Source organism: Phacochoerus africanus, chromosome 3, assembly GCF_016906955.1.
Source record: "Phacochoerus africanus isolate WHEZ1 chromosome 3, ROS_Pafr_v1, whole genome shotgun sequence".
NCBI lineage: Eukaryota > Metazoa > Chordata > Mammalia > Artiodactyla > Suidae > Phacochoerus > Phacochoerus africanus.
This window is the reverse complement of record NC_062546.1, coordinates 5,116,905-5,144,097: the sequence shown is the minus strand read 5'-3', so window position 1 is coordinate 5,144,097 and position 27,193 is coordinate 5,116,905. Positions and strand designations below refer to the sequence as shown.

The 27,193-nt window shown below is 58.6% G+C and overlaps 1 protein-coding gene across 3 annotated transcripts in view; it reads right to left on the bottom strand.

Moving 5' to 3' along the window:
* Nucleotides 1–835: 835 nt before the first annotated feature.
* The window catches only part of PMEPA1 (prostate transmembrane protein, androgen induced 1), a 55,055-nt gene continuing 28,697 nt past the window's right edge, over nt 836–27,193 (bottom strand). For 2 of the 3 annotated variants that reach the window (XM_047770790.1, XM_047770791.1), the window contains exons 2-4: nt 9,038–9,192; nt 5,354–5,407; nt 836–4,920 (exon numbers count right to left, since the gene is read on the bottom strand). In XM_047770790.1, the coding sequence (XP_047626746.1) occupies nt 4,372–4,920; nt 5,354–5,407; nt 9,038–9,192 (758 nt within the window). In that variant the 3' untranslated portion in view covers nt 836–4,371. Of the gene's footprint in view, nt 4,921–5,353; nt 5,408–9,037; nt 9,193–9,318; nt 10,037–27,193 lie in introns of those variants that run through there. The other variant, XM_047770792.1, reaches the window with a different exon arrangement.

Genomic DNA, 27,193 nt, shown 5'->3' with positions numbered 1-27,193 from the left:
TGCCCCATCACTGGGCTCTGTGGTCCGAAGCTTACAAAATCCCAGGGCTGGGGCCAAACAGTGGTCACCCCTGGGGATTGATACCATTTGAGCTGATTTAAAAACAAAACAAAACAAAACAAAAAAAATCTTTGATCAGACATGAAAAGTGGTTCAATTTAGAGAAATAAACAAGAGATTCCGCAGTGGGTCCCGTCCCCCGCTTTATGTACGTTGCTGCTAAGGGCTGGCCCCTGGGAACATTTTCAGAGGGCCAACCTGGGGCTTTGGGAACCCCTCTTGGGCCCACTGTCACATGAAGAGCCAGGAGCATCTGAGAGCATCTGACCTCTCTCCCAGGGCAACTTGTGTCCCAAAGCTTCCTGCAGATCCCGTGGGATCAGCCTGAGGCTGGGACTTTGCCTAAAATAGTCCCTCTGGCACAACTTCCCCTCCCTCTGTCCTCTTCCCAACTCCCTTCCCTGGGAGCACGACCTTGACATGGCCCTTCACACAAGTCCAAGCCTCTGGAAGAGCCCCACCTAAGATAGCTTCTTTCTTGCAGACCTTATCAGAGCTTTCATGAAGCCATAGTGGATGATATCTTAAGTGAGAGGACAAGTAGGCAAGGTTTTGCCAACTCTTTTAGCCCAATGCCCTCCAAGCACTGCCCTGCTGTCACTGGGCTTCCTGAATGCCGCCTGAGCTAAAACAGAGAGGCTGATGGAGTTGCTCAAAGGCACACAGCAGCTCAGAGGGGGATTGCTTCCTTCCCAAGAAAGGCATTCAGGGGTTGGTGCAGAGGGCCGTGGGGGTTAGGGGAAAGCAACGTAGCCCAAGAAATGAAAGAGCCTCCTTCCAAAGAATTGTAAAATTTATTGTATAAGTATTGCAGCTTTTCAGAATGTCATCATTGCCACTAATGATTACTGATACACAACAAGCGATTTCATCAGGGCTGTGGATTGGCATCCAAATACAGAGTCTCGTGCAGCAGCAACGTGGGCGCCGCACCCAGTGTGCCACAGAGAGTTTACATACGTGGAACTTGAACAGAACTGGGGAAACAGGGCTGCAAAGAGGAGCGGTTCCAAGGCCAGGGGAGCAACGTCAAAGCGTCGCCATCGGCACAACCACCGTGGAATCAGGCAGGCGAACGAGGATGCAGCGTGTCCTTCTGAGCTATATATAGTACAGCAACATTTGAAGCGCAGTTTCCGGAAAACCAAACCCAACGAAACATCTTCTTTCCTTTATCATCAGGAGGTTTTATGGATCTGGAAGCTTGGTGTTGCACGTAGGAAAACAACAGTAATTCTCTGAAACGTACAATTCACAGAGAAGACAGACAAGGACAGGGGACCGATGCAGTCCCTGCCCCGGGGCTCGCTAGACGTGGGGACAGGAGTTGCTCTCAGCTCCTGGCAAAACACTGGACCGTGCACAGCTCTCGGTGCACCTGAGCCAAGTCCGTCTGCATAGACCTGGGCTTGGGGGGAAATGGTTTTCCGCCGGAGGAAATGTGATGATTGACAAGCAGGGAAACGAGAGGATTGGAGAAAGCCGAGCTCTGCCTGCCACCTTCTCCGAGCCCAGCCTGGTCCCCCTCCAACCAGCCACTGCCGAGGACCCCCCTAACTTTCCACCGGAAAAGGGGGGCCTCCCAAGAGGTGCTCAAAGGCTTTTCAAAGGCACAACAGCCAACATCTAGAGGAAGGCGTGCGTCCCCAGGGCTCTGGGTCCAGCAGCAACCGAGAACTTTGCACAAACACACCCGTGGTTTTCCTGGGAGGTGCCCTGACTTTGACAAGCCGTTCTGCCGTGAACTTCTGCCACGGTCATCCGCGGAGCCCGGAGCCCAGTGGAGGCCTGGACTGCAACACTGGGGGACGAGGGGGGTGCTCTGTCCTCAAGCCAGCTGAGGGCAATAACCCCCTCTCCTGCTTCCTTCTAATTCACTGCCCACACGGCAAACGCAGGGCACATCGCCAAGCAACGAGATTCAAGGTTTGGCTCAAGAGGACCTCGGGGATACTTCGGCCTGGCTCTCGGCTGAGGCTATGCACACAAACAAGGGCCACATCTAGGTTTTCGACCCACGTGGGAGTTCAACGAGTACTTGACCAGAGGCTGGAGAGGCAGGAGGGGCGGCCTGACCGAGGGGGCACGTCCGAGGTGGAGGGAAGGCGACGAGGATGCTTTTAAAGAGGCAGTGGCCCTCTGTCCCCCACGAGCGGGAAGGCCAGTCCCGGGTGAGCAGGGCACTCGCTGCCCAGGAACGCCACTGCCTGGGGACAAAAGGAGTCGGCTGCTCTCTCAGTAAGGCACTAGGGAGACGCTTTACATAAAGGAAAGGACGTTTCTTTAGAAAAATGTTTCATCTAGAAATGTGTCCCTGTACCTTTCAGGACAAACTCTCTGGATTTCTCTGCACGACCTTTTCAAAGAATCTTCGAGAGAGAAGCCAAGGTTAGGCTGACGACCCCACGGGGAGGCAGGCTTTGTGGCCAAGGTAGCAGAACGTGGTGCCAGCTGATGACCAGGCACTCAGACCCCTCGGTCACCTACGGGTCATCACGGTCTTAAAAGGTACATACAGAAATAGAGTTCAAATGGTCAGAACTTCAAAACTGTTCTCGAGTTCTTGTTTTTCAAGTAATAAAAAAAGTTGCTTAAAAACGAGTTATTGCCTCTCACTTCTCTCTCTTGCATTAACCTGCCAGTCCGAATTCTGCCAGAGGCATCCCCCCACGGAATACCAGCCGGACCTCTGTGCCAGGAAGGGCCTCCAGCCCCTGGTAGAGCCCTAGGGACCCCTGGCTCCACCTTCTCCGCTGCCAGCTCTACTGGCACACACAGGCGCCCCCCGGAACGCCAGCAGCAAGAGGTCCCGCTGAAAGCTACTCTGGAAAATCTTGGCAAACAAGAGTTGGGTCTGATCAAGATGCTTAGAGAAACACAGCTACATGGTTTTCACGGGGATGGGAGTGAAAATGCAGAAAAGGAGAAGGGAACGAATTCTGCTTCTATGTCCTAAAGCTTTTGCATTGGCTTGACTGCCTTTCCCGTTTTAACCCTCTCGCGACGTCCTGGGAGAAACCCGGGCGGGTGCGCTTTTTCAGCTCTGGTCTTCTGATGGTGGGCCTGTTACAGGAGACTCGATACACACAGAGAAGAGACGGGGATGAGGGCACGTTCCTATGGTCCTCTGGGCCTTTCCTCTACGCCAGCGGGCTGCACCCACCGCAGCCGAGAGCGCCTGGGACCAGCCTATCACCAAGTATCCTGGGCACACAAGCCACCCAGCCGCCTCCTCCGGCGTGGCCCTGGCACAACGGGCAGGGCGCAAAAAGCACCTTCGTCAGCCCCCTCCTACGGGGACCTTCATGGTTTAAAGAGAGGAAAAACTAAGGTTCCTTCAGCAACAGTTTATCTTTATCTCGGGAAGAGCAAAAAGCCCAGCTCCTGGAATTCGGTGCCTTTCGGTTACCTTTCCTATTTCATTTGCGATCCAGAGGCTGTCCTGGCCCAGAGGGGGGAACAATGCATCTCCTGGGGCGGGAGCGTGTTAACAGGTACGAACCCATCCCTAGCAGGAAAGGAGCCCACCGGGGCCTCTCTCCAGCAGCGTGGGGCCCACCTCTGCCGGACGCCGGCCACGAACTTCCAACATTTCTCCCTTAAAGGTCTCGACAGACGGTGATAGAAGTTTCCATCAAACAAGCACTGACATATTTATATTAAAAAATAGTGCAAAAGCTCAACATTTATATAAATAACTCTAAACCCCTGCTTTGTAGTTTTTTTTCTTTACAAGGTAATACACACTTTCTGAGTTGGCACTCAAAAATTGCCATTTTTTTTCTCTTCTAGTTCAGAAAACAACTTTTTTTTTTTTGTAATAGGCCTCTTCTAATACAAAAATACTCCTGCCCTTGCACATACAGTTTCTCTTATTTTATATATATTTATATATATAATATTGCAGATCTTTAAACAAAGGTTTTTGTGCAAATATGTCTTTAAAGTTAAGTGAAATCATAAACAAACAAAAGAAAGTAAGCATTCACGCACGCAGCTCAACTAGAAACAGGACTAGTGTAGTTTTTTTTTTTTTTCTCTTTTGCCTTCAAGACACAGCTCAACAAAGAAACATGGGTTTGTTTTTTTTTTCTTTTCGTTTTTTTGTTTTGTTTTGTTTTGCAAGCTTTCTTAGCTTGTGCATTCAGACCAGACAGAACATGTAAATATTTATACACAGAGGTGGGAGAGGATGGTTACGTCAAATTTTCTGTGTGTCGCCGTCCTCCTCTCTCTTTTCTTTCAAGAAGTGCGGAGTGTTTTGCTGTTTCACTACTGCTGCCCCGGCCTGGCCCCCCCGCCCCGGGACTCCTAGAGGGGGTGGCCCTTCTGTTTATCCTTCTCTTTGCCCCAGGCCGCCGTGCTCTCCAGGGGGGCGATGTGTGCGGGGTGCAGCCGGGTCCCCTCCAGCAAGGAGGGCGGCCCGCTGGTCTGCTGGTGCTGGAAGGTGGAGGCGCCGGGGTAGTGCCCGATGACCTCGCTGTAGGTGGGGGGCGGGCCCTCCATGCGCCCGCCGCCCCCGTAGCACGTGGCGCTGATGCCCGAGTTACTGCTGGGGGGACAGGGGCCGCCCAGCATGGCGCTGTCCATCAGGTCGCTGTCGAAGATGGTTCTGTTCGGGGGCGCGCGCACCGACTCGCGGTTCAGCTCCAGCTGCTGCTCGGGGTCCCGCAGCTGGAGCGTGCAGGGCCCCTGGTAGGGCGGCGGCTCCTCACCGTCCGACAGCGAGATGGTGGGCGGCAGGTCGATCTCGTGCTGCAGGTACGGGTAGGTGGGCTGGAAGCGGTGGAAGCGGTCCCGCTGGGCGAAGGGGGGCACCGCCAGGCGGTCGGCGGGCCGGGGCGGGGCGTAGACCTGCGGCTGCAGGAGAAAAAGGGCAGAGTGAGGCCCACTCCCCGGAGCCGCCTGGGGGGGGGGAAGGGACAGGGCGGGGTGTACCCTGCTGGGGGATGCGGAGAAGAGCCCGGAGTCCAGCCCGAGGCCAGCGAGCCCTGGAGGGTGGACATCGTCCCAGAGTGGAAAGGGGGCCGCCTTTGTTCTTGGGTGGCGTGGAGAGTGTGGGCACCTACTCCCGGGCGAGGCAGGGTGTAAGGTCCCTGCAGGGGCATCTCGCGGCCAAGGGCGGTTCTTCAGAGAAGGGCCGGGGTGAGCCTCAGGCGGCCACACTCGACAGCAGGGGAGGTGCCGCCCCGCCCAAAGGGGACCCGCTGGGCAGGGGGCCGCTGGCATCCCCCACAGCAGCCTTGGGGGGCGGGGGTGGGAGTGGGGAAGGGGCGGCTGCGCTGGGGCTCACCTCTGGGACTCCACTGCCCGACACCGTGCTCTCCGAGGGCCAGAGGCATCCTTCCTGCGTGGGGAGGGAAGAGACCGGGTCAGCGCGACCCGCGGAGGTGGGGAAGGGCAAAGGGGCAGCCAGGCCTGGCCTCTGGGACTGTACACCACCCACTTCTCTCTGTCCCCACCGCGGCCACCCTAGTCCTGGCCTGGACGCTTTCCTTGGCCATCACCCCATCGCTGTGTCACCCATGTCTCCACTCGGCTGCCGTCCCCTGAAAATGCAACCTCCGAACTCACACTTGGCAAAATACACATCCTAGTTGTGGGTCCTTGCTTCTCAAAACCCTCCAGTAGCCTCGGTGGACCTTAGAAAACCTCCACATGAACTCGTGAACTGATTGATAAGAAAGCCAAGGTGCTTGCTGTGCAAACTTGGGCAAGTGACTGCCTCTCAAAATGTGCGGAATTGCAGTGCCTGCCTCTTGGAGTCCAAGAAGTGCAAGAAGCGAACATGCAGACCGCCTGCGGTGCACGTGGCCCTCGGGGAGCTTATCAAGTGCTGGGTGCTACCACGGCTCTCCAGCCAGCCCCTCTGACCCTCCACCTGGTGCATCAGACTCTAAGGGTGCACCACAGGGCCTTGGCACTGGCTGCCCCCTGCACAGCTGGCTCCTGGCTTTGCAACTCCAGCGCCCCCTGCAGGCTTTCTCTAACACCATTATCTAAAGGGCCTTCTCACATGAAAAATCCTGTCGCAGCTTATTTCCTTCAAAGCATCTGTCATTTCTGCAATCACCTGTGCACATAGTTCTTTATCACTCTATGGCGTCTCTCTCGCCCGTTACTGTAAGCTCTGTTTATAGCTGAGGAAATACAGGAGCGTTGATTAGCAGAGTGCCCCGTGCAGTTGCTCCGGTCAAGGAATGCAGCACCATTTCTATGTTGGTGACATGCAGGGACAGCCCCAGGCCTGGGGCGAGGGATGCCTCTAATTTTATTGGTTTACTGAGCTGAAACTAACATATAATCAACTGCACCTATTCAAAGCATATAATTTGGTTCTGTTTGGGCGTATGTATATACCAGAGACCCATCTCCACAATCGACATAATGAACATTATTTATCACCCCAAAGCTTCCTTTGGGACATGTTTTCTTGAGGGTTCCCAGCTAAGTCTCACCTGCAGTCTGAGGAGGAATTGTGGGCAAGGTTGCAGTTCCCTATATGGCCACTAGGGGGCTCTGTGTCGCTCAAAACGGTCCCATCAGGAATGCATTTACCCCACACACTCACTGGGGTCTAGGCGTGGGGATGCAGACATCCCACAGACACCGGAACTGTTATACGGTCATCAAGGGCCATTTGGTTACTGATATTAGAAATGCTTTGATGTCAGGCATGGTGCTAATTAAACTCTTGGAAGCACTAACTCAACTCTTCGGACCAAACCCACAAGGCAGGCTGAGGCCGGGTGGCTGCGCTGAGTTGGCCCAGCTGGTAAGAGGCCGTGCTGGGGTCCAGACCTCACCCGTCTGCATCCAAAATCGTCTGGGCTCAAGCTGGCCCGGGCAGGCCCTGTGGCCCCCGTCAGGCTCCCAGCACAACCTTGTAAGTCACGGTGGTCCACCAGCGCCTAGGACGTCACTGTCACTAGCATTACTTGGTATTTCCTAGCTTCCCTGGGAGCAGCCCCAGCGGGGCGGTGAGGTCCAGAGCCGCAGGGCTTACCTGCGGGAGAACCTCACCCTCAGGCAGATGAGGGAACCAGCTCCCCCAGGGTCACCCGGAGAAGGGGCCACGGGCCGACAGCCAGGCGGGGGTGGCCCGGCCCCAGGCAGATGGCAGCTGCTGCCTTTGGGTCTCTCTGGGCGGTCATGGGGCCCAAGATGCCGCAGACGTGCCCTGACGGGTTGGGGGCCCCCAGGGAGCCTCAACACTCACTTCGGGTCTAACGAGCCTGGTGTTTACCCAGCCAGGCATCCCCGGGGGCTGGGTAGATGCTGGGGGCGGGGGGCATTTTCTTTTAGCCTCAGATGTTCGGGGACCAAAGCCCCAGAGACGCAGGGGCTGTCCCCCGCTCCATGGTAGCAAGGGATCCCCCACACCAGAACCTCTGCCGTTTCCCCATTCTTGCTCACTCCATCCCCACTGACCTTTCAGGGTAAGCAGGGGCCCGGCTGGCTCCGCCCAGTCTGCAGATGTGCACACTGAGGCTCAGAGCGCCAAGCACGAGTTATACCGGCGTGTTTTCCCCTTTGCCCTAAATGCCCTCACTCGCCCCAGCATCCAAGGGAGGGGAGAAGGAGCCGTGGGCTCTCCCAACTGTCTTGGAGAAGCTGTTTGGCCCTGGGCAAAAGTCCCCCCCTCTCTGAGCCCCAGATTCTCCTCTGTAAAGTATGGTCCCCAGCTGCCGAAGGGGGGAGGGTGGTCACTGAGGGCAGGTGCGACAGCTGGTGGCACCATCACTCGGGCAACAGCAAATAAACACACAGGTGAGGCCTGTGGTAAAGCCTGGGGTTCCTTTCAAGCTGCAGCGCTATCCCCCCACCCTGTCCCCCAGGGTTCCTGACAGAGAGACCAGCACGGACGCTCCTGGCCCTGGCAACCTGGTGACGTAGCGAGGCCTGACGCCAGCGGAGGTGCCCGAGCCTGCTGGGGACAGGCCTGCCAGCCCGACCTGGCTCACCCCACAGACTGGGCAGGGCTGCTGGCCCGGGGCGACCCCCGGGGCAGGGAGGCCACTACCTCCCTGTTGTCGCCACCCTCCCAGCACCAGGTGAGCACAGGCTCAGGGAAGGGCTCTGCCCACAGCCCTGGGCAGCCCGTGGGCTCCCTTCTCCCTGGGATTCCAGCCCAGCGCATGGCCTGCTCCCGTCCAGGCTGTTCAAGGGCACACTGCAGGCATGGAGCTGGGAACCGCCCTTCACCGCCCCGTGGGCCACCTACCGGACAGCACCGGTGGCAGAGTGGGGTGGGCCCTGAAGGAGGAGGGGCACCAGGGGGTCTAGGCTCTCAGGTCTGGAGCAGGGCGCGTTCCCACCCCACGAGGAGTTGCTCGATCTGCCCCATGTGGGGCCTGGGGGGGAAATTCCTGGGTTTCCAGATGCGCAGCAGGCTTACAGCTCTGGAAGCTCGGCACGCTGCATTCGTGTAGGGACCACAGGATGATACAGCGTCGGCCCCTCTGACCCCCAGGCATCCCACTCTTGTTTCTTCCTCAGGGCTCACCCTGCCTGTTCCCTGGGATCCCAGGAACAGCCCCTTCAGCTTCCATCGAGCACCCCCTGCCCCGGTCTAGACCCAGAGCACCAGACAGCAGCCCTGGGGGTGGGGGGAACCTCCCCCCCCCCCCCCCCCGCCCCCGGGAGGGTCCTAGACACGCAGAAAGGCTCCGCAGATACCTGTCCAGTGAACGGAGGCACGGTGGACGGTGGAGTGAGACGTGCTTGCAGACCTCCAGCCAGCAGCGCCCGGGCCCTCTTCCACGATGACGGGGGACCAGAGCCCTGCCGCGCGGTGGCGGCCACCGCCTCCCTCACCTGGGCCACTGCCTGTGGCTGGCCCGCCCTCCCCCACACCCCGCCCCAGGCGGTCTCCCTGCCCGCAGTGCCCAGGGGCACCCGGGGCCCTCCCCCGGGCCCTCCCCCCCCCCTCCCCCGCCGCCGCGTTGCAGGTGCAGAGGGCGGGGTGTACACTCACCGAGGACAGCGCGTCTTCCCTCCGCCTGCCCTGGCTGTGCCGGCCGAGGAAGGAGCGCGCGGACAGCTTGTAGTGGCTCAGCAGGCACGTGATCACCACCACCATCACCATCACCACCACCACGATGATGGTGATTTCCACGAACTCCAGCTCCGCTGCAAGAGGGGGGCCGCGTGAGGCCCGGGGACCCGGCCCTGCGGAGCGCGCCTCCCGCCCGACACGCCCACCCCCCGACCCACGCACGCCCAGCACGCCCACACCCACGAACAGAGGACACACACCCGCGCCCCTGCCGTCCACGCGCAAAACGCACACACGCCCCCCGCCCTCGGTGAAAGGGCCTCAGAAAAAGCCCATGCCAGGAGGCTGCCAATGCTGCAACTCTCATTTCTTTTTTTGGGGGGTGGGGGGGAGGTTGTTTTGTTTCTCCCCCCCAGAAAGCGGAAAACCCTCCAGGGCTGAAAAAGGAAGGAGGTTATTTCGATTGCGCCAGAGCCGGGGTGGGTTCTGCTGACTCGAGCGGGTCCGTGTCGGGTGGCTCTGCAGCTGGCCAAGCTCCGTGCCAGCAGAGTCCCCAGCAGCGGGCGGTGAGATGCTGGGGACCCAGGCAGGGACCCACCGCGCGTGCGGCGGAGGGGGGGGGGCACTGCCAGCGTTGCTGGGGTCCCTCTGCCGCCTCCCCCAGCCCAAGGCCACCCCTAAGCTGGGAATGGGCCTCTTCAGACCCCGGAGGGCGGGCAGGAAGATCGATCGCCCCCTCCCCCCATTAGCTGAGGGCTCCCAAGGGCACAAGTTCAAGCTCAAGGCCACTGACTCAGCCCTTCCCCTTCAAGACAGACACACATGTAGGTGGAGCAGCAGGGGCGGCCACAGGCGGGAACTGAGAAGCAGGCAGAGGGAGGTCTGCTGTGTCACCCGTGTGCCACCCGCGGGGGCCACCCCTCCTGCCACCAGCCTCAGTTTCCCCTCGGCTCCCAGGGCAGGTCGACGCGTCTTGGGTGGATGTTCCTGTTGGTACAGCAGCAGATGCCCCCGCACACAGCCCGCCCCCCCCCCCCCCCGCATCTCTCCTCCCCTGCCCCCCAGGCCCTACAGGACAGCCACCTTCTCACGCCACATGAAACCTTTGTCCACTGTGTCTGGGGACACAGTGGCTGTCACAACTGGAGGCCTCCTGGAATCTAGAGGGTGGGGCCGGGGTGCTGCTTCAGGTCCTACAGTGCACAGGGCACCTCGACAAAGAACCCCTGATCAGGGCTGCACGCAGAGACAGAAGCTTCTTTATCATCACGCCTCACAGGTGAAGAGACGGAGGTGCAGAGGTCAAGGTCAGGCTCCCTCACGCGACGGTCCACTGAACCTCTGCCTCTGCACCCGGGAATTCGATCTGGAGCCGGGCCTCTGGCTCCGCCCCAGGGGGGCGCTCACCCCATCTGGCCCTGGGGGCCAGGAAGGAGGAGCCTTGAGCGAGACCTTGGGCCCCAAGCAAGCTGGGCCTCGAACCCTCTGGCGGACCCTGTTCACTTTCCCACCAGGGGGGTGGCAGGGGCCTGGGCTGTGCAAAGGCCCGGCCTCTGGCCTTGGACACAGAAACGCTGGCCACACCTCATGCATCCCCAGACGGGCTGGTCCAGGGCCTGGGCAGCCTGGCCTGGCTCCACAGGGCCCAGGGCCCGTCCCTGAAGGCCCGGGATAAAACTGCCCATTCAGGGGACACAGAGGCCTGCTTTGTGCAACACCCACGCCCCCACCTCAAAGGGGCCTCAGCCTCTCTCCCAACACCGTGCACTCTTCACCCCATGGGCACCCGGGGGTGGGCACCCTCCGCCCCTCCCCCTGCTGGCTCCAGGGCCCTGCCCATGAGCCTGGAGGAAGGTAGGCTGCCCCGTCCCCACCCCTGGGGGCCTGCAGGCCCTGGCTGAGCCGCTGCCCTCCTCTGGGTGCCGTCCAGTGGCTGAGGCAACAGGGTGAGGGTGGTAGGGGCAGTGGTTGGGGCCCCAGCAGGTCCAGTGGGTGTGGACAGATCCCACAGCTCTCCTGACCCCCAAAAGGGCAGGAGGACCCGATTTCTGGGGGCTGGTGTCCAAAGTGAGAGGATCACCCCAGAAAGGGGCCCAGGGCTCCCGAAAGCACTAAGGTGACCCCTCTGTCCCTGGGCTATGGCCCCATGCAAATCCACGTGGGGGAAGGGAAAGAGAAACCACAAAGCATTTCTAGGCTCAATCCTGGAAGCCAGAGTCCTGGGGTCTCGGCCACTGGAGAAGGGAGACGCCCAAGGGTTCCTGAGACCCTGCGGCAGCTGTGGGGCCAGCAGTGTCGCCACCGGGACCCCCAGGCCGGCTCTGTGACCTTGACTCGCCTCTGAGTCCATTCCAGTTTTCCCAAGTAGGAGGAGGAGGAGGGGCAGGCCAATGTGCCTGGCATTCAGGAAGGGCTCCCTCAAGGCGACAGTGCTTCATGGGGGCTCCCCAGCACCTCAGCTATGGCAAAGCAAGGACGGCCCCAACCCATTAGCCTAGAGAGAGCAGGTCGAGCAGGACAGCAAAGACATGGAGGCACAGGTGGGGGTGGATGGGGGTGTGCAGAAGAACCCTGCCCACCCAGCCAGGAGGCAGAAAACACCCAGGACTGGGTGTTCTGCTCTCGGCCAGGGTTGAGGGGCTCTGGTCATGCCAACAGAACCAACCACAATAAACTCTCATACTCAGATAACTCAATAAACTCTCCCACCTGCAGGGAGAGGTGGCTAACTGCAGGCATTTGCTTCCACAGCCCGGCCCCTCTCAAAGGAACAGAATGGAGCTGCGGGTCCCACCCTCTTTACACAGGCTTGTGCTGTCCACCTGGCACCAAGCTCCACCTGGGTCCCCATCCTGCTTGACATCACCTGCCTGGCCCCTTCCCTTGGGCAGCCGAGGTTTGGGCAGCCAAGGTTTCAGCATCTGTGCCCAACTTCTCATTCCTGCTCCCACAACAGGCATCACTAATCGAGCAGGAGCTCCTCCTCACCAGGTCCACAGGTCTCTACGCAGGCATGGCTAGTTGAAACCAAACAGGACAGCTTCCAGGCAGGCTCCCCATCTTCCAGAAGCTAGAAACTGTTAGTGAAGCTGCCTGGCTTTTGACGCCAGCCATACATTCGAGAGTTTTACAAGCACTGGGAAGGCCCACACCTGCAGAGCGGGGGGCTATGGGACTTCTGGCCAAGAGAAGGGCCCTCAAGATGTGCAGCCATATGAACCCTGCCCCAGTTCCCCAATCTGAGGATGCTTGAAGGGTGGGTCCTACCGCTGCCCCACGCGCGTCTCCAGTCTCCCATGACTACGGGACTCTCAGCAAAGCCTGCTCACAGAGCAAGGGGGGCAGCAGGCTGGCCTCGTGGTGACTACTCACTGAGACTGTGGTTGGGATTTGAACCCCTGCTCTGAGCCTGCCTCCCCAGGGTCTGTGAGGTGCGCATCGCCCCCTCTGCCATTGTGCAGATGAGCAAACTGAGGCACAGGGAGAAGTGGCTCCAGATCAAAGGGTGGGACTGGGTCCCGAACCCAGAGCCTCCTGGAGAGCTAGAAAATGACAGGGTCTCGGGCTCCCGCTAAGTCCACCCAGCTTCCCCAGGGAACCGTTAGTCTTCCCTCCCCACGCCAAAGGAGCTGTGATGATGCCAGGTCCTGCCGTCCTGCACCTGCCAGCTGGGTGACTCTGGGGGCTCCTGGTACAACCCAGGGGTGGGGGTGGAGGTGGGGGCATGAGATAACAGATGCAAAGAGCTCAGGCAGGAAATAGGGGGTGCTCCACGGTCCCGCTGTCACAATTCCCGATGCCCCTGTGGGGACACCGGACATCCCTCATCCAGGCTGATTCCCTGGAAACGTTGAGTGTGCAGAACTGGCCTCTGCCCCAGGGTCAGTCCAAAAATGTCACCCGGGAGGCGGCTGGACATACAGGCACTGATCCCTCTGCTCTTTGAGCCTGCGTCAGGGACACTCCTCTTCCGGCCAGGGCATCAAGTCTGCTCCCCCGAGGCGGTGGGGAGCGGCTCCGCCGTTTTTCTTCATAATTTCCCCCTCGGGGTGGGTGATGGATGCGGCAAGCTCCAGGGGGTGGCTGAGCCCATCCTCCACAGGCAAAGTAAGGTCACTCTAATTTAACTGAGCCTCCTCTTTCCTCGTGAATAATTTCGAATTAACAGGTGCGTCCGTCTCATTGGAGCAGCCTGACCCTCCTTTTGTCTTCTCCTCAGAGATGCGTGCACGGGTGTCTCTGAGGCTTTCCCAGCCCGTCTGACGCTAGTGACAGAGGCAGCGGGTGCCGAGGGCCTCTGGTGAGCCAGGCACCGCCAGGGTCCCTACAGGCATCGCCTTGCTAAAGCTGAACCTCATTCTGCGAAGCAGATGCTAGCGTGACCCCCACACCCGTGCTTTCAGGGCTGGGTTGGGTTGACAGCCCCACACCCACCCATCTGAGAACTGTGGCCCCAGAACGTCAGGTGGCTTCAAGCCAGGTGCTCGTGTGGAATGGACCCTGTCACCGGACTGGATCAGCACTGCCTGGGGCATCACTTGCCACGTGGTCTAGGAAGCCAGCACTTCAGCCAGTGGTACCCACTCCCCAACAGGATAGAGGAAAGTCACAGGACAGTTAGAAGGGACCTGAGCCAGGCACTCGGGGCAGCTCTGGGCACCACCCATGAAACCACATAGACACTCCCAGCTGCCCCCTCCTCTGCCACTATCTGATTGTCAGCAACTGTCTGGGACAAGACCTCCCCTCTAAATTCCCACAGCAGCTCCCATCGGGCCAGAAGCCGAGCCAGAGCACAGTCCTGATTCCACGGTGGCCTCGCCCAGCAGCCGGGGGAGCCAGGACATGCTCTCAGAAGGCGGCTTTCAAAGTAGAAGAAAAATTAAAGTGTGGCTTTAAGAGGGCGCCAACGACAGCAAAAGCATCCTCAAACTCTCAGCCGGACTTGCGACGTGGGACGAACACACGGGATCCCTCGTGCGACCCGGAGATGCTGTCGTCGTCTTCACCATGGCTGGGGAGGGTTCAGGGCGACGGGACGCCTGTAGCTCCCACTGGCCACCGCATGGCAGGTGCTCCCACTAGGGCAGGTTAAGGTGAAGACGCCGGTCTTTTGCGTCCAAGTCTACAGCTCCCTGTTCTTGGATGGGGCCACGACCTGAACCCAACGCAGGGGCCTCTCGGTTCAAAGCCGTGTCCGGCCACTTCCCAGCTGCCAATGGGGAGAGGTCTGGAGGAGAAGGCAGCATCCACTCCGTGGGTATGACTGCCATTGGGTTTTTGGTGAATCATCTAATCGGAGCGGCAGCCGGGTGCTGGAGCTCTTTTTTTTCTTTCCTCGGCTGGAGAGCTGGGCCAGAGTCCACCTAACTCCTGCCAGCCCACAGGAGGTTCAGACTAGACGACCCCCCCTCCTCCTGGCAGCGCCCCCCCCCGCCCCCCGCCCCTGTGTCTGCTCCGGTCGGAGGGGCAGCCGGCGCGCTTCCTGGTTAACAAGCAGCCCGTGCAGGCGGCCCCGTCTGGCCTCGCGGCCGCACACCAAGGAATTAGGAATTGGCACTGTCTGAAATTTATGAAAATCTAATCTCGTTAGGCCTGCCTGGATGAGACTGGCCGGGGCAGGCCTCATTGTCATTCTGCGAGCCCCAGCCTGCCTGGGGTTCCCGCCACATCATTTACGCCCCCCCCCCCGCCCCCCGCATTTGAATAAGAGCCCAGCCTTTTCCCCCTGGAATTTCAAATAAAATTGAACCAGACGTCAAAGGAATAACTTTCTGATCGCTCCTGGTTGCCATTTCAAACACCCCCGACAGCACAGTGACTTCTCGGGGTAAGGCCATTTCTAAGTATAAAATGGATCTTTCTCTTAGAAGGTTTGGGAAGTGGGCAGGGACTCCAGGCCAGTTTTTTTCTCATTTTTAAAGACAGACAGTACCGGTGCCTACTCTGTGCCAAGCACGCAGCGGATACCCAAACACGAAGCCCTGAGATACTGTCCGGGGTTGGGCGCAAACAAGTCCTAGGCTGGCCAGAGGGGGGGGCCCGGCCTTGCACCGGGGCCCAGGGCTCCCCGCCCTGCTGCTCATGGCAGAATTCAGGGCACAGATTCCGAACACGAGGTTTGTCCCAAGATTCCTGGGTTCGAATCCTAACTTTGCCACTTCAACTGTGACCTTAGGTAAATCACTAGTGTCCTCAACCCAGTCGGCTCGTTTCACCTGGTTTTGGTGAGTTGATTCAGAGCCAGCATTGCCAGGAGGAAAACCTGTCTGTCAGATGTAGGATGACAGCGCCCTGCGGGAAACCTCCTTGAAAACCTCATTCCAGGGAACCAAGAACTCCAGGCCCTGGGCCCTGCCTGTCCCTCCCCCTGCAGAAGCCACAAAGGCCGGAGGAGGCCCACCAAAGCCGGGACCCTCTGCCAGCGCCGTAGCCCATGGACAGTGTGAACTGGGGGTGCATCCGCAGAGCAAAAAAAATCAATCTCCTCACACTCTCAGAGAGAGCCCCGACCCGGCAAACCACTTCTGTCCTAGGATGCCGTCTCTTTAGCTCGCTGGTTCTAAGAGTTCCGTTCTGTTTCCCAGAAAAGGCCCCAGCACAGCCCGCCTCAGGGCCTTTGCACGTGCGCCTCCTGCTGCCTGGATGGTCTTTGCCCACATCCACGCACTGGCTCCCTCCTCCCCTCCTGGTCGCACGTTCTCAGGACGTAACCCGGGCCCCCTGTCCGAATCAGCGCTTGCCCTGGTCCCCAGGTCGTGCCTACCTCACCACTTAGCTCCTGCCTCTCCCCCTGGAACACCAGTGTCCGTGGCTCTGCACCTGTTCTCCAGGTCCCCAGCACCTTCCCCAGAGCAGGCCCACAATTAACACGTCAAATCAACAATCACCATGTCCTCGTGTACACAGAAGAGGGGCAGGAAGGCCCACTGCGGGTTTGCACAAAAAGTCAAAAATCACTACGAACCACTTGAACGTCCCCCCAAGGAGTCCGCACACCCAGGAAGGCCCGGCCAGTGGATCTGTGCACAGTGGCCCGAAAAGATGCCCCAATGAGGCCCAGAGAAGCCACCAAGCAGGACAAGCCCATCTTTGCTTAAAAGAGAACAAACGTCCGTATTTTTAAATAAAAGGGAGGCTGGTGATACATATGCATGTCTACGAGCGACTCGCGGGTCTGCACAGACCAGAGGCCAGGGATGGTCACCCCGGGGGAGCCCGTGAGGGGCGGCCCTTTCTCGTATCACACACTCCCGCACCTCTCGGCACGGTCAGGTACGTGGAATTACATTTGCAGTCAAAGAGGAAAATAAAGCTGTAAGAAGCACCTGTCCATATCTAGCACAGGCAGCCGCTGTCAAGTGGGGCCCTCCGGGGGCCGTCTGGCAGAGGTGCTGTCATCATGGGTCTGGCAGTACTTGGGGACATACCCAGCCCCTCAGGCCTCTGACTGGCCCTGGAGGATTCGGGGCTGCACTGGGATGGCCCTTGGCGGGGCAGGAAAGAGCCTGACAGCGCCCCTTGGGTGACCTGGCCGAGGAGTCCAAGGTGATACCCAGGTGCCAGGAGGTCGTCTAGTCACCAGGCCTGACCTCCCACTGCAGCTTTGCCCCATGAGACTGTGGCTCCCTGTCTCTCCTACCGATGGCGGGACTGATGGCCCCTCGGGGGGAGGGGGTGCCGGGGGGGCGAGCAGGACCACAGAAGAATCCACGCACACACCTGGCCCTCTGCCTGAGCCACTTCCAGCCTGGCCTCACAAGCTGGCTGCCTCCCTCCCCTCCTGGGAAGGACACACACACACCCCTTCCCTGCTAAGCTGCGCCCCCTCCCGGCTCCCAAGCACACGGGTGTCACTCACCATTTCTTACTCAGCCACCCCACTCCGGTGGAGGGCATCTCAGGATGGGATGGCAGACTCAGCTCCGTGTCCCCCCAGCCAGAGCCTAACAGAGAAGGTGCCACAGTACTCTGTCCCAGAGGCGGTGGAAACTTCCGGGAGCCCAGGGGACCCAGGCAGTCAAGGTGCATTCATTAGACAATAACTACAGCACCAGGTTGAGAGAGCTTGACGATGCATCATTAACCCCACATTTCCTGCTCGGCTGTGCGACTCCTTGTCACTGGTAAGATGCCTTGTCCTGGTTACAGGCCAACTGCCCTCTCTTATGCCCAAGAGGCAGAAGCGCGCGGGGCCTCACCCCACACGTTCCAAGGTCATCTTTTAGGAGGTGGCCTCGAAGGGGCTGCCGCCGGCAATGGGTGAGCCCTGGGTCTGAAGGTGCAACGTGGGAACGGATGAAATGAACTCCAGGGAGAGCAGAGGGCCTGCATAATCATTTTAGAACCTCATGATTAAATGCTCTTTCAATAAGAAAAGACAAAGCGGTGCCTTTTATCTTTCTTGCTATTATCCAAATGGAAAGAACTAATGGGATTTTTTTTTTTCTATTGTCACCGACATCGAACATCTTTAAACACCCACTGTCAGCAAAATATCAATCACCGTTCGAGAGTTATTGGCAAAATGGAGTGAATGCGCGGTGAGAGAGCCGTTTCTGTCAATGGACACAGTGGAGGTGCGATGGAAAGTTATTTAAGATAAATCAAACGCGTTGTGTTAATTGAGAGAAGGAGGCCTGGGGGAGCGAGGCGTCTGCGGTGCTGTGTCCATGGCCAGAATCCTCCTGGAGGGCACCGTGGCTGTGCCCACCAAAATCTAAAATGCAGGCGTTCCCTGCTGCCCTAGAGATTCAGGATCCGGCTTTGCCACTGCGGTGGCTTGGGCTCGAGTCCTGGCCCGGGAGCTTCCGCATGCCACGGGCATGGCCAAAAAATAAAAATAAATAAACCTGCAATGTCCCCCCGACATACATTCCACTAGCATCCATAAGGATGAGAGTTCGATCCCTGGCCCTTCGCAGTGGATTAAGGATCTGGCCTTGCCGTGAGCTATATGGTGTGGGTTGCAGACGAGGCTCGGATCCTGTGTTGCTGTGATTCACGGAAAGATCGGAGCACATGTATTTATTACACCTCTGCAGGGTCCTTGGAAACACGAACCACCAGACACCACCTAAGTCCCACGCAACGACCCCCGGTACGTCTCATATGAAATCACGGTGCGGCCGCTAAAAAGGTACCTACACCCACAGCGGGGTTTCCCAGCCTGGGCACGATGGGCGTTTTGAGCCAGAGGATCCCCTGGGGTGGAGACGGTGCCTGTAGGGTGTTGAGCAGCATCCTTGGCACCCATGAGATGCCAGCAGCGCCACCACTGCCAGGTTGCGACAACCAAAAAGGTCTCCAGACGTTGCCCAACGTCCCTCGGGGGCAGAACTGTGTGGCTGAGAACCGCTGGTCTATAGGTGTGATCATGGGTGGATGTGTGTAATTACTGCCGAGCAAAAATACTGAAATAGGAACTGTGTATATAATAGGGACCCATTTTTACAGCAAAAGCGAGGCTAAAAATCAAATCGCTCATGAGGGTTACTTCTGGAGGGAGGCGTCTCTCCTTTTCACTTCTTTGTATTTCGACGCTCTTTGCACTGGAGTTCCCTGGTGGCTCAGTGGGTTAAGGATCTGGTGTCACTGCTGTGGGGCCTCAATTTGATCCCTGGCCCCGGAAATTCCACATGCCGTGGGTGCTGCCAAAACATACATATATATACTGTTTGCATTTTTACAACAAGCGTTGACAGCTTTAACTTAAGCCATCTTAATTAACATACCAAAGAGGCTCGGGCACACGTGCATGTGTGCGTGTGTTTCCCAGTGAGGCTGACAATGCGACTCGCGGTTGCCCTCGCCACTCAGGAGTCACCGGGTGCTCCTTGGAAACAGCAGATGTTTCTCTCAGTTACCGATTTTCAAGAGTCTGGTGTTTCCCAACATGAGCGCAGAGGGCAGCGCCAGGAGGGGAGGTGCATGGGGCTCCGTTTCCAAGACTCTCAGACAAAAAGCTCCGTGCTGAATGGGCCCACAATGAGGCGGCATTGAACCTCTTGTCAATTCCTCCTCCATCAGCCCCGCCGCGTGCTGGAGGGCCTGGGGTCGCCCGAGACCAGACGGTGGGGAGGGGTCTCGGCGCTGGCTGGGGGTGCTATCCTGTGTCTCACCCAGGGCAGAGGTGGGGCCACGCACTGAGCGCCAAGGTCAGACGTCCATCCGGAGACCCTGGAGAAGGGGTGAGTGCTGGCCAAGGTCCCCTGCACCTTTGGGCTCCCGGGAGCTGAATTTGATTCTGCAAACACCGGCGGAGGGTGGTGCGATGGGGAGCAGGAGCCCTGGGGCTGGCCTGGTGGTGCCCAACCCCAGCTCGACCTGTGGCCCAGCGTGGGACCCAAGGAAGTTCCTTCAGCCTCTGCGCCTCAGTTCCCCCGGCGAGGAGGCGGCCACCAGGGGACCAAGAGGGCCAACGAACGCGGCCAGGTGAACGCATAGCGGTGTCGGGTACATGTCATGTGGCCCATCAGCTGTCATTCACAAGAGCTACTTGCTCGGCCCAACGCCAGCTCTCCTGGGGCCCCAGCCTCCTCCTTTCATTGCTAGCTGCTTCCTGGTCCTCTCAGCCCGGCGGCAGGCTGCCTGCCCTGCCAGCAGAACCTCTGCCCAAACTGGTCACCTCCTGGGAGGTCCGCTCGACTCTCCCTCCCGCCAACCCAGCTTCTGACCCCAGTTCCCAGCTCCTGTGGGCACTTCCTTCTCCGGCTTCCTCTGGCGGTTTGAAGCTCTCGCATATACCTAGCGGTTAACTTTGTAAATACCACACAGACTACCTGCTATGACCGCCAAGAAAATGTGTGTGTCATCATTTAGCCTTCCTTTTGTCTGCATCTTATTGCCACTGCTAGTCTGTCCACTCCATCAGGATGCTGTCTCCTTGTGCTGCAAGTTCCTCACAGCCAGCACAAGACTGGCAAGCAGGAGCCCTTCTGCCCAGTCTGTGGTAGACTCCTGTTCAACCCTCAAAACCCAACTGTGGTTGCCCCGGAGCAACTTTTACATCCTATTATGGCATCAAGCCTAGCTCCAAAGACGAGGGTATCCCCTTTACCGGACTCTCCTTGCTGTCTGGCCCACCATGAGCTAGGTGGTCACACCCAGTCAGCTAAGCACTAGGGAGCCTAGAACCTCCAGAGCAGTGCAGGGGCTCAAGGTATAGACCTGGATGTGACACACACCTCTCTGGGCTCGAGTCCCCTCCTTCAGATGAACACCACGGCCAAACGGCGCCTCGCTCACGGAACCAACATGAGATTCCATGGAAGAATGGCTCTCACGGTGCCAGGCTCACAGTTACAACAGGAGCTGGTACTAAGAGATCAACTTCAAGTTCTCACCTCCTTCCCAATTCCTCCCCTTGGGGCAGAGAGGGTCCCTTGTGTTATGCGCGGAATATTTACTTTCCCCAAATTAGCATGTTCAAGCCCTAACTGCCGCAAGCATGGCTATATTTGGAGATGGGGTCTCTAAATAAAGGTGGTCATAAGTGTGGGGCCCTGACCCTACGGGATTAGTGTCTTTATAAGCAGAAACACCAGAGAGCTCATTTTCTCTCTCCGCACACACACCAAGGAAAGGCCACACAGGACACAGCAAGAAGGCAGCCGTCTGCCAGCCAGGTAAAGAGCCCTCACCAGAACCCGATCTGCCAGCACCTTGAACTTGGACCTTCACACACTAACACACCTTGAATGGTAAGGGCTGATGTTGGGAAGGAGGCTGCAAGCCGTGGAGGCAGGGAACCTGCCCCCGGGTGGGATGGGGGTTGGGGGGCGCACTACGGAAACACAAGTGCATCCGTGGGGACAGAGGGACAGCCAGCAGCCATCTCTGCCGCTGCCCAGGGCATGTGTGACGTTATTCACCACGAGGGATGTTCTGTCTACATCCAACCTCAGGGGCTTTTTGGTCCCACTCACTCTCCCCAGTGGCACCCACATGCTGCGCACCTACTGTGCGTCAGGCCCTGTGCCAAGCCCTGGGGATGCATGGCTTCCCAGGGGGCTACATAAATCCTACACTCTACGGCAACAGGATTCCAATCTGTGCCCCCAGGAACCTGCTGGATTTATTTCTGGGACAGATGATCAATGGTCTAGATGCCCAAGGCTGTCCTATCAACGACCATCCGACAGGTGCCTCCCCTCCCAGGTTCCTGGGGTCCAAGTTTTCATCTCACGGAGCTTTCCTAGCAGCTTCCGGGAGGGGGGGGCGGGCGGCAGCGGGATGTCTTATTTCAATGGTCCCCCTGTTCTAGGGACAGGGATCTGAGGCCCGGGGAGGGAAATGGCATGCCCATGCTCACGCAGGTGCCACACGGGGCCTGGTGACCTAACTGCCATCCTCTCTCGACAAGAAACTCGACAAAAGCCACAATCACACACAGGGCCACCTTCGGCAGTGCCAGCCGGAAGCAGCAGTGGTTCTCTCACTCTCTCTCACCCCCTCTCTTCCCATAGAATGAGCAGCAGCTGGCAAAGGCCGAGTCATCGGGAGCCAGACTGGGCGGCAAGGGGACACAGTGCCAACTTGCCAGCCAGGGAGGTGGGGCGGCCCACTGCTTGATGGAGGACTCAGGGTCTTCCCCCTCTGCCCGGGTGACCTGGCCCAGGAATTCCCTGCCCCTAACTGGGAATTTACAGATTTGTGCGGGGGAGGCTCCAGGAAAGGAGGCGGGACACACGGACCGGCGACCACTGCGCAGACCCTCTGCCTGGGGAAGGAACCAAGGTTGGGAGAAGCCCCAGTGGGGAAATGACGTCACCCCTGCAGGACCCCCCCAAACCGATGGGAGCCCTAACATGTGTCTCTGACATTCTCAAGGGCCTCAGAGCCCAGGTCTGTCTGAGGGCGTCTGTGTGCCTGTCTACCATCCCTGCATACATATGTCCTTCTCTTTCAGGCTGTTTGTCTTCCTGGGTGTCGTGTGTGTGTGTGTGTGTGTGTGTGTGTGTGTGTGTGTGTGTGTGTGTGTGTGTGTGTGTGTGTGTGTGTGTGTGTGTGTGTGTGTGTGTGTGTGTGTGTGTGTGTGTGTGTGTGTGTGTGTGTGTGTGTGTGTGTCTGGGGTCTAAATCTGTCCAGACTCTTATGAGTCCCTTCCGCTTTCCTTTTCAGGCGACAGGCAAAACAAATTCCCAGAGGGCAGTTACGAGCCTCCCAGACCAGACGCCAGACGCCTCTCCCAGTCCCCACCCTGCGGGCGAGGCTATTCCAGCCCGTGGTATCATTTCCTCTTGAACATCGTCCAGCAGCCCGAACTCCCCAACAATGGCCAAGGCCAAGGTTCTGTTCCCTGAGGAAAGCAGCAGCCCGGGAGGCAGACACAGCGAGCGGCGGGAGGCAGGGGGTCCGGCTCTGCATTCGAGTCCAGATGCCGCCACTTCCTACGTGTGGGACCCTGGGCGGTCCCCTGGGACCCTGGCCTTCGCTTCCCCCTCGTGAAGCCCGGAGCCATCAGGATCACTGAAGGTCCACTGCGCAGGCAATGTGTACTAGCTCTCCCACCCCTAGCAGGTACACAGCAAGTGCCTAATAAACGGGGGCCATCGTGAGACTGGAAGCAGGTGTGAGGGACGCGAGGGCGTCTGTGCACAGTCGTTAAGGATCCAGAGTGGGTGGTGCTGAGCAGGTACATTCAATTTATAGGATAACAACTGGGAGGCAAGGAAAAGGCAGGCGAGATGGAGAAACAGGAACACCCTCGGGACAGACCCACACGGGCCACAAGGTCCCGGGGCAAGGCTTAGAGGGGGGCCGGCTGGGGTCCTCTCCCGCCCTTGCGGCTCATTGGATGCAGATCCAGCCTACACTGGGATCAGGATGGAACCCACCTCCCACAAGGGGAGCCGGTGGGGGTCTTCCCAGGTGGAGGCCGGGCATCTTAGGGGTCCCTCCTCAAAAGCAAAAGGGGTGCCTGCGTGTGCTCCCTCGTCTCCCAGCTTCCTCTGATGCACTGACGTCCCACCAGCCTCGTCTGCACCCCTCAGTCGGAGCAATTTTTAAGAAACCCCAATTGGATCCCTGACTCACGCTCAGATTAAAGCCGGATGGGGCCTGATCAACCTCATCTCTGCACCTGTCGTCTCCTTCTCATGCTCATCACACTCCAGCCACGCTGGCCTTTTTCCTGTTCCTACCCCAGGACCTTTGCATGTGCCATCTTGTCATGGGACGTTCCGTGTTCCCACCTCAGGGAGGCCTCCTGGTCACCCCAGGCCAAAGGTACTCACTCTCACCGAGCTGCAAATGTCCCGATGGCCTGTCTAGGCCACAAGGGGCAACGCGGTGTAGAGTTAGGAGGCTGGGCTCTCTGCGCTGCCCTATGACTCTGCGCCTGCTTCTTCATCCGTACCCTGGGGGCAAAGGAGAGGCCCCCTCACCGGCCTGCTTGAGGATTATAAAATACCTGGAGGGTGCCTGACACAGGGGCGAGCAGCCTGGCAGGTGCATTAATTCTTTATTAATGCACCTGCCAGTTTATTGCTGATTTCCCCTCAGCAGCAAGAAAGCTGCATGCGAAGGCCCTTGTTTGTCTTGTCCTCGCCGAATCCCCGGTGGCTAACACCGTGCTTGGCACAACAACATGCTGCCCTCAATCAGTATTTGAAGGAGGAAGGAATTCCCCACCAAGGTCCACTCGCTGTGATGCCCATCTCTCCCCAGAGGCCAGAGGATGGATTGGTGTGGATGACAAGTGGGAGGTCTTTCACAAAACTAAATTTGCCACTACCATCCGACCCAGCAATTACACTCCCGGGCTCTTCGCCCAGAGAAATGAAAACTTATGTTCACACAAAAACCTGCGCGCAAACGTTCACAGCGGCTTTAAGTGTGACAGCCCCAAACTGGAAGCGGCCCAGATGCTCTGCAGCAGGTGAGTGGTCAAGATCACCGGGGCACCTCCGCGGCCCGGAGCACAATGGAGAGGAAAGAGACACGGACACACACACGACGACCTGCGTGGGTCTTCAGAGTTGGGCCAAGTGAAGCAAAGCCAACCTCAGAAGGTCACAGACGGTATGATGCCATGCATGTAACAGCCTCAAAATGACAAAATTAGACGAACAGATTCCCGGTTGCCAGTGGCACGTCTGATAAAACGGCACAGAACCAAGCACACAGGCCGGCACACACCAATGCACGCACACTTACACACACACTCAAACAGGGGCGGGACGCCGGGGAGTGGGAATAAGGTCAGCGGATTGTACCGAACGGCAATTTCTGGCTGGGGTACCAGAGGAAGACGGGGGATGCTTGTAAGTGCTCTCGCTGCCTTGTTTCTTACAACTGCAAGAGAATCTACAATCATCTTGACATAAAAAGTCGAAAAAGAGGAGTTCCCACTGTGGGGCAATGGGATTGGCGCCACCTCTGCAGCACCGGGACGTAGGTTCGATCCCGGCCTGGCAAGGTGCGTTAAAGGATCTGGGCCCTGGCTGCAGCGTAGGTTACAACTGTGGCTCGGATCTGATCCCTGGCCTGGGAACTCCATATGCCTAGGGGTGGCCGAAAAAGAAAAAAAAAAGTTTAAAAAGAAAAGCGAGGCGTTGAGGGGGGACGCTGTGTCCCTTGGGGCCCTACATGACCCTGGCAAGTGGCAATGCCAGCTGCTTCAAGCAACCCCCAGGGGCACACACAGTCCAGGCCTGGTGCCGGGAGGGTGGCTTATGGGGGGGGGGGTGGCAAGAGCCGAGACAGAAGCCTGGTCCCCCTCTCCCGGCCTCCCTCCGTCTCCCGTTCACAGCACCTGCCATCTGGCTGCTGCAGCCAGCCAAATGAAACCATCTCTCGGCTGTCATCTTTCCACACGCAGGTCTGGCTCCCAGGTTTGAGGATTAAATCCTAAACATGCTATTTAAAATGCAGAAACGAAGAGAGATTTTAAGGAAACTCTAAGCGTTGTCCTCCCCGCGCCCCCCGCCCCGCTGCAAAGAGCCAAGCACCTCACCTCCCACTTCTTTCCCAAAGGCCCAGAGAGCAGCTTGGGCTCCCTCATACCACTGTGTACCCCATACACCCCGGGGTGCCCGATACAGCAGGTTAAAGGTCATGCCTCCCCAAGGTCAGCATCGCTCTTAAGTACGGATGTGTCAGCAATGATAAAGCGACTGCAAACTCTGCAGCCAGGCACCACCTTGGGCTCAGAAGAGTCAGGAGCTGCAGGGATCTTTGAACCGCATGGGCGTCCTGGAAGCTACCTGTGTGTCCTTTCATACACTGCTCACCTGTCTTCTCGGGACGCCGTAATGAGTGCTGGTCCCTCTGCATCTGGGGGTCCCGGCCAGCCCTGTGCTAGCTCAGGAGAAGCGATGTCTGTCCCCACAGGGCTCCAGTCCACTGGGGAGGGCCCAACGCTGAGCCAGAAAGAGGCAAATGAGCACCACTAGTCCTGGGTGGTAGGACAAGAACACAAGAGGGGGATGGGCGGAGTGGGTGGGGGCGGGGCTCCTGGGATGGGGAGTCAGGGACTCTCTCTGAGGAGGCAGCCTTCAAGCCGAGACCTGAGAGAGGAGGAAAGCAGGGGGCAGAGAACAGGTGCAACTGCCCTGAGGCAGGATGTGTGTCACAGACGAGGACAGGAAGGGAGACCCAGGCCTCTGGGACATGGAGCACGGGTATGAAGCGGAGTCAGCTGCTCTGGGGCCTGGCAAACGTGCCCAGACTCCCTTGGGGGTGCCTGCCTGTGCATGTGAGCACAGGCAGCAGAAAAAGTCTGCGTGGGAAAGCGATTCGCTTTCCAAACAAGGCCACACGCGAGGACGGCTGTGCAAACTCCTTCAATGCTGCCGGCCCCTACGCCCAAGGCTCACTTGGCATCTCCCGGGGGTGGGCACAGGGGCCTGCAGGATCTGGTACGTTCACAGTCACCCTGCTGTGGATTAACCTGTCTGGCTCAGGGCTGCATTTCTTCAGTGGAGGAGCCACTCCTATTGCAGTTACACTCGGGTTGCAGATGTAAAAGCCAAGGCCAGAGTCGGATATTTAAACTAATTATGGGGAAGGGGAGAGGCGGGGCGGGGGGCAGATACCCGGGACCCCGGAAGTGACTTGGGTTGGGAATGAGGCTGGGACAAAAACCAGCCTATGAGACCCTGGATCTTGGGGGGGAGGGGGGAGACAGCAGCCTGGAAACCCCAACATGGTCAGAGACAAAAAGCGTGGATCAGAGAGGGGCAGAGAATTGCTCGAGGTCACAGAGCTAGCTTGGCAGAGCTGGGGAGCCAGCACCAGGCCCGGTGGATAGAGGCCGCCCACACTGGCCCACCCGGCCAGGGTTGGCACCATGTGCCACCCTGGAGAACAAGGGCCATGACCCGGCCTGTCTTTTCCAGGGGGCGGGGAGCCTGGCTCCATGTCCCAGAAAGCCCCAGGAAGCCTGGCCGGATGAGTAAACGGTGGACAGGACTTCTGCCCCAGACACCCCCACGGGGAGAGATCTGCCCGGTGGCTTGGCCAGGGCAGCACTAAAAGCATCAAGTGCAGCTTATCACTCAAGGCTCCCAACCGGCCACCGTGGGGAGTCCTGTCGTCACCTAAGCTGACCGCAAAGAGACTGCCAGCCTGCCTACACTGGCCACCACCCCAGGGGCAGGCCCTTAGGGTCCAGGCCATGGCTCTTCCTGGGGACGATCTGTCCGCCGGGGACATCTGGCGGTGCCTGCAGACACTGTGTTTGTTCCCACTGGAAGGGATACTGTTAGTACCCAGCGGGTGAAGGGGCCGGGGTGCTACCAGGCACAGGACGGCCCCGCCAGGAAGGGCTTATCCTGCTCAAATGCACGGAGGTCGAGAAGCTCCGGATTAAATGCGACAGGAGGTAACATCTAGAGCGCAGTGCCTGCTGTGCAAGCACGAGTCAGGCAACGAGAGCCATCCTAGGCCTCCACACAGAGACGGCGGCAAGGACTTAGGATGCGCGGCTGCTTTAAGGAGGAACAACGATCCAGCCTACCAACGTGATCTGAAAGCAGACACATCAGGGCAAGGCCCGTGTTGCCTTCCCGCCTGGACTGTGAAGCGCGAATGGCCTGGTAGAGCTGCTGCAGCTCCCTGGTCTCAGAAGCATCGCCTGCAGCAGGCACACAGCAGGTGCTTCATACATGCCTGCGAAACGTGTAAAGGAAC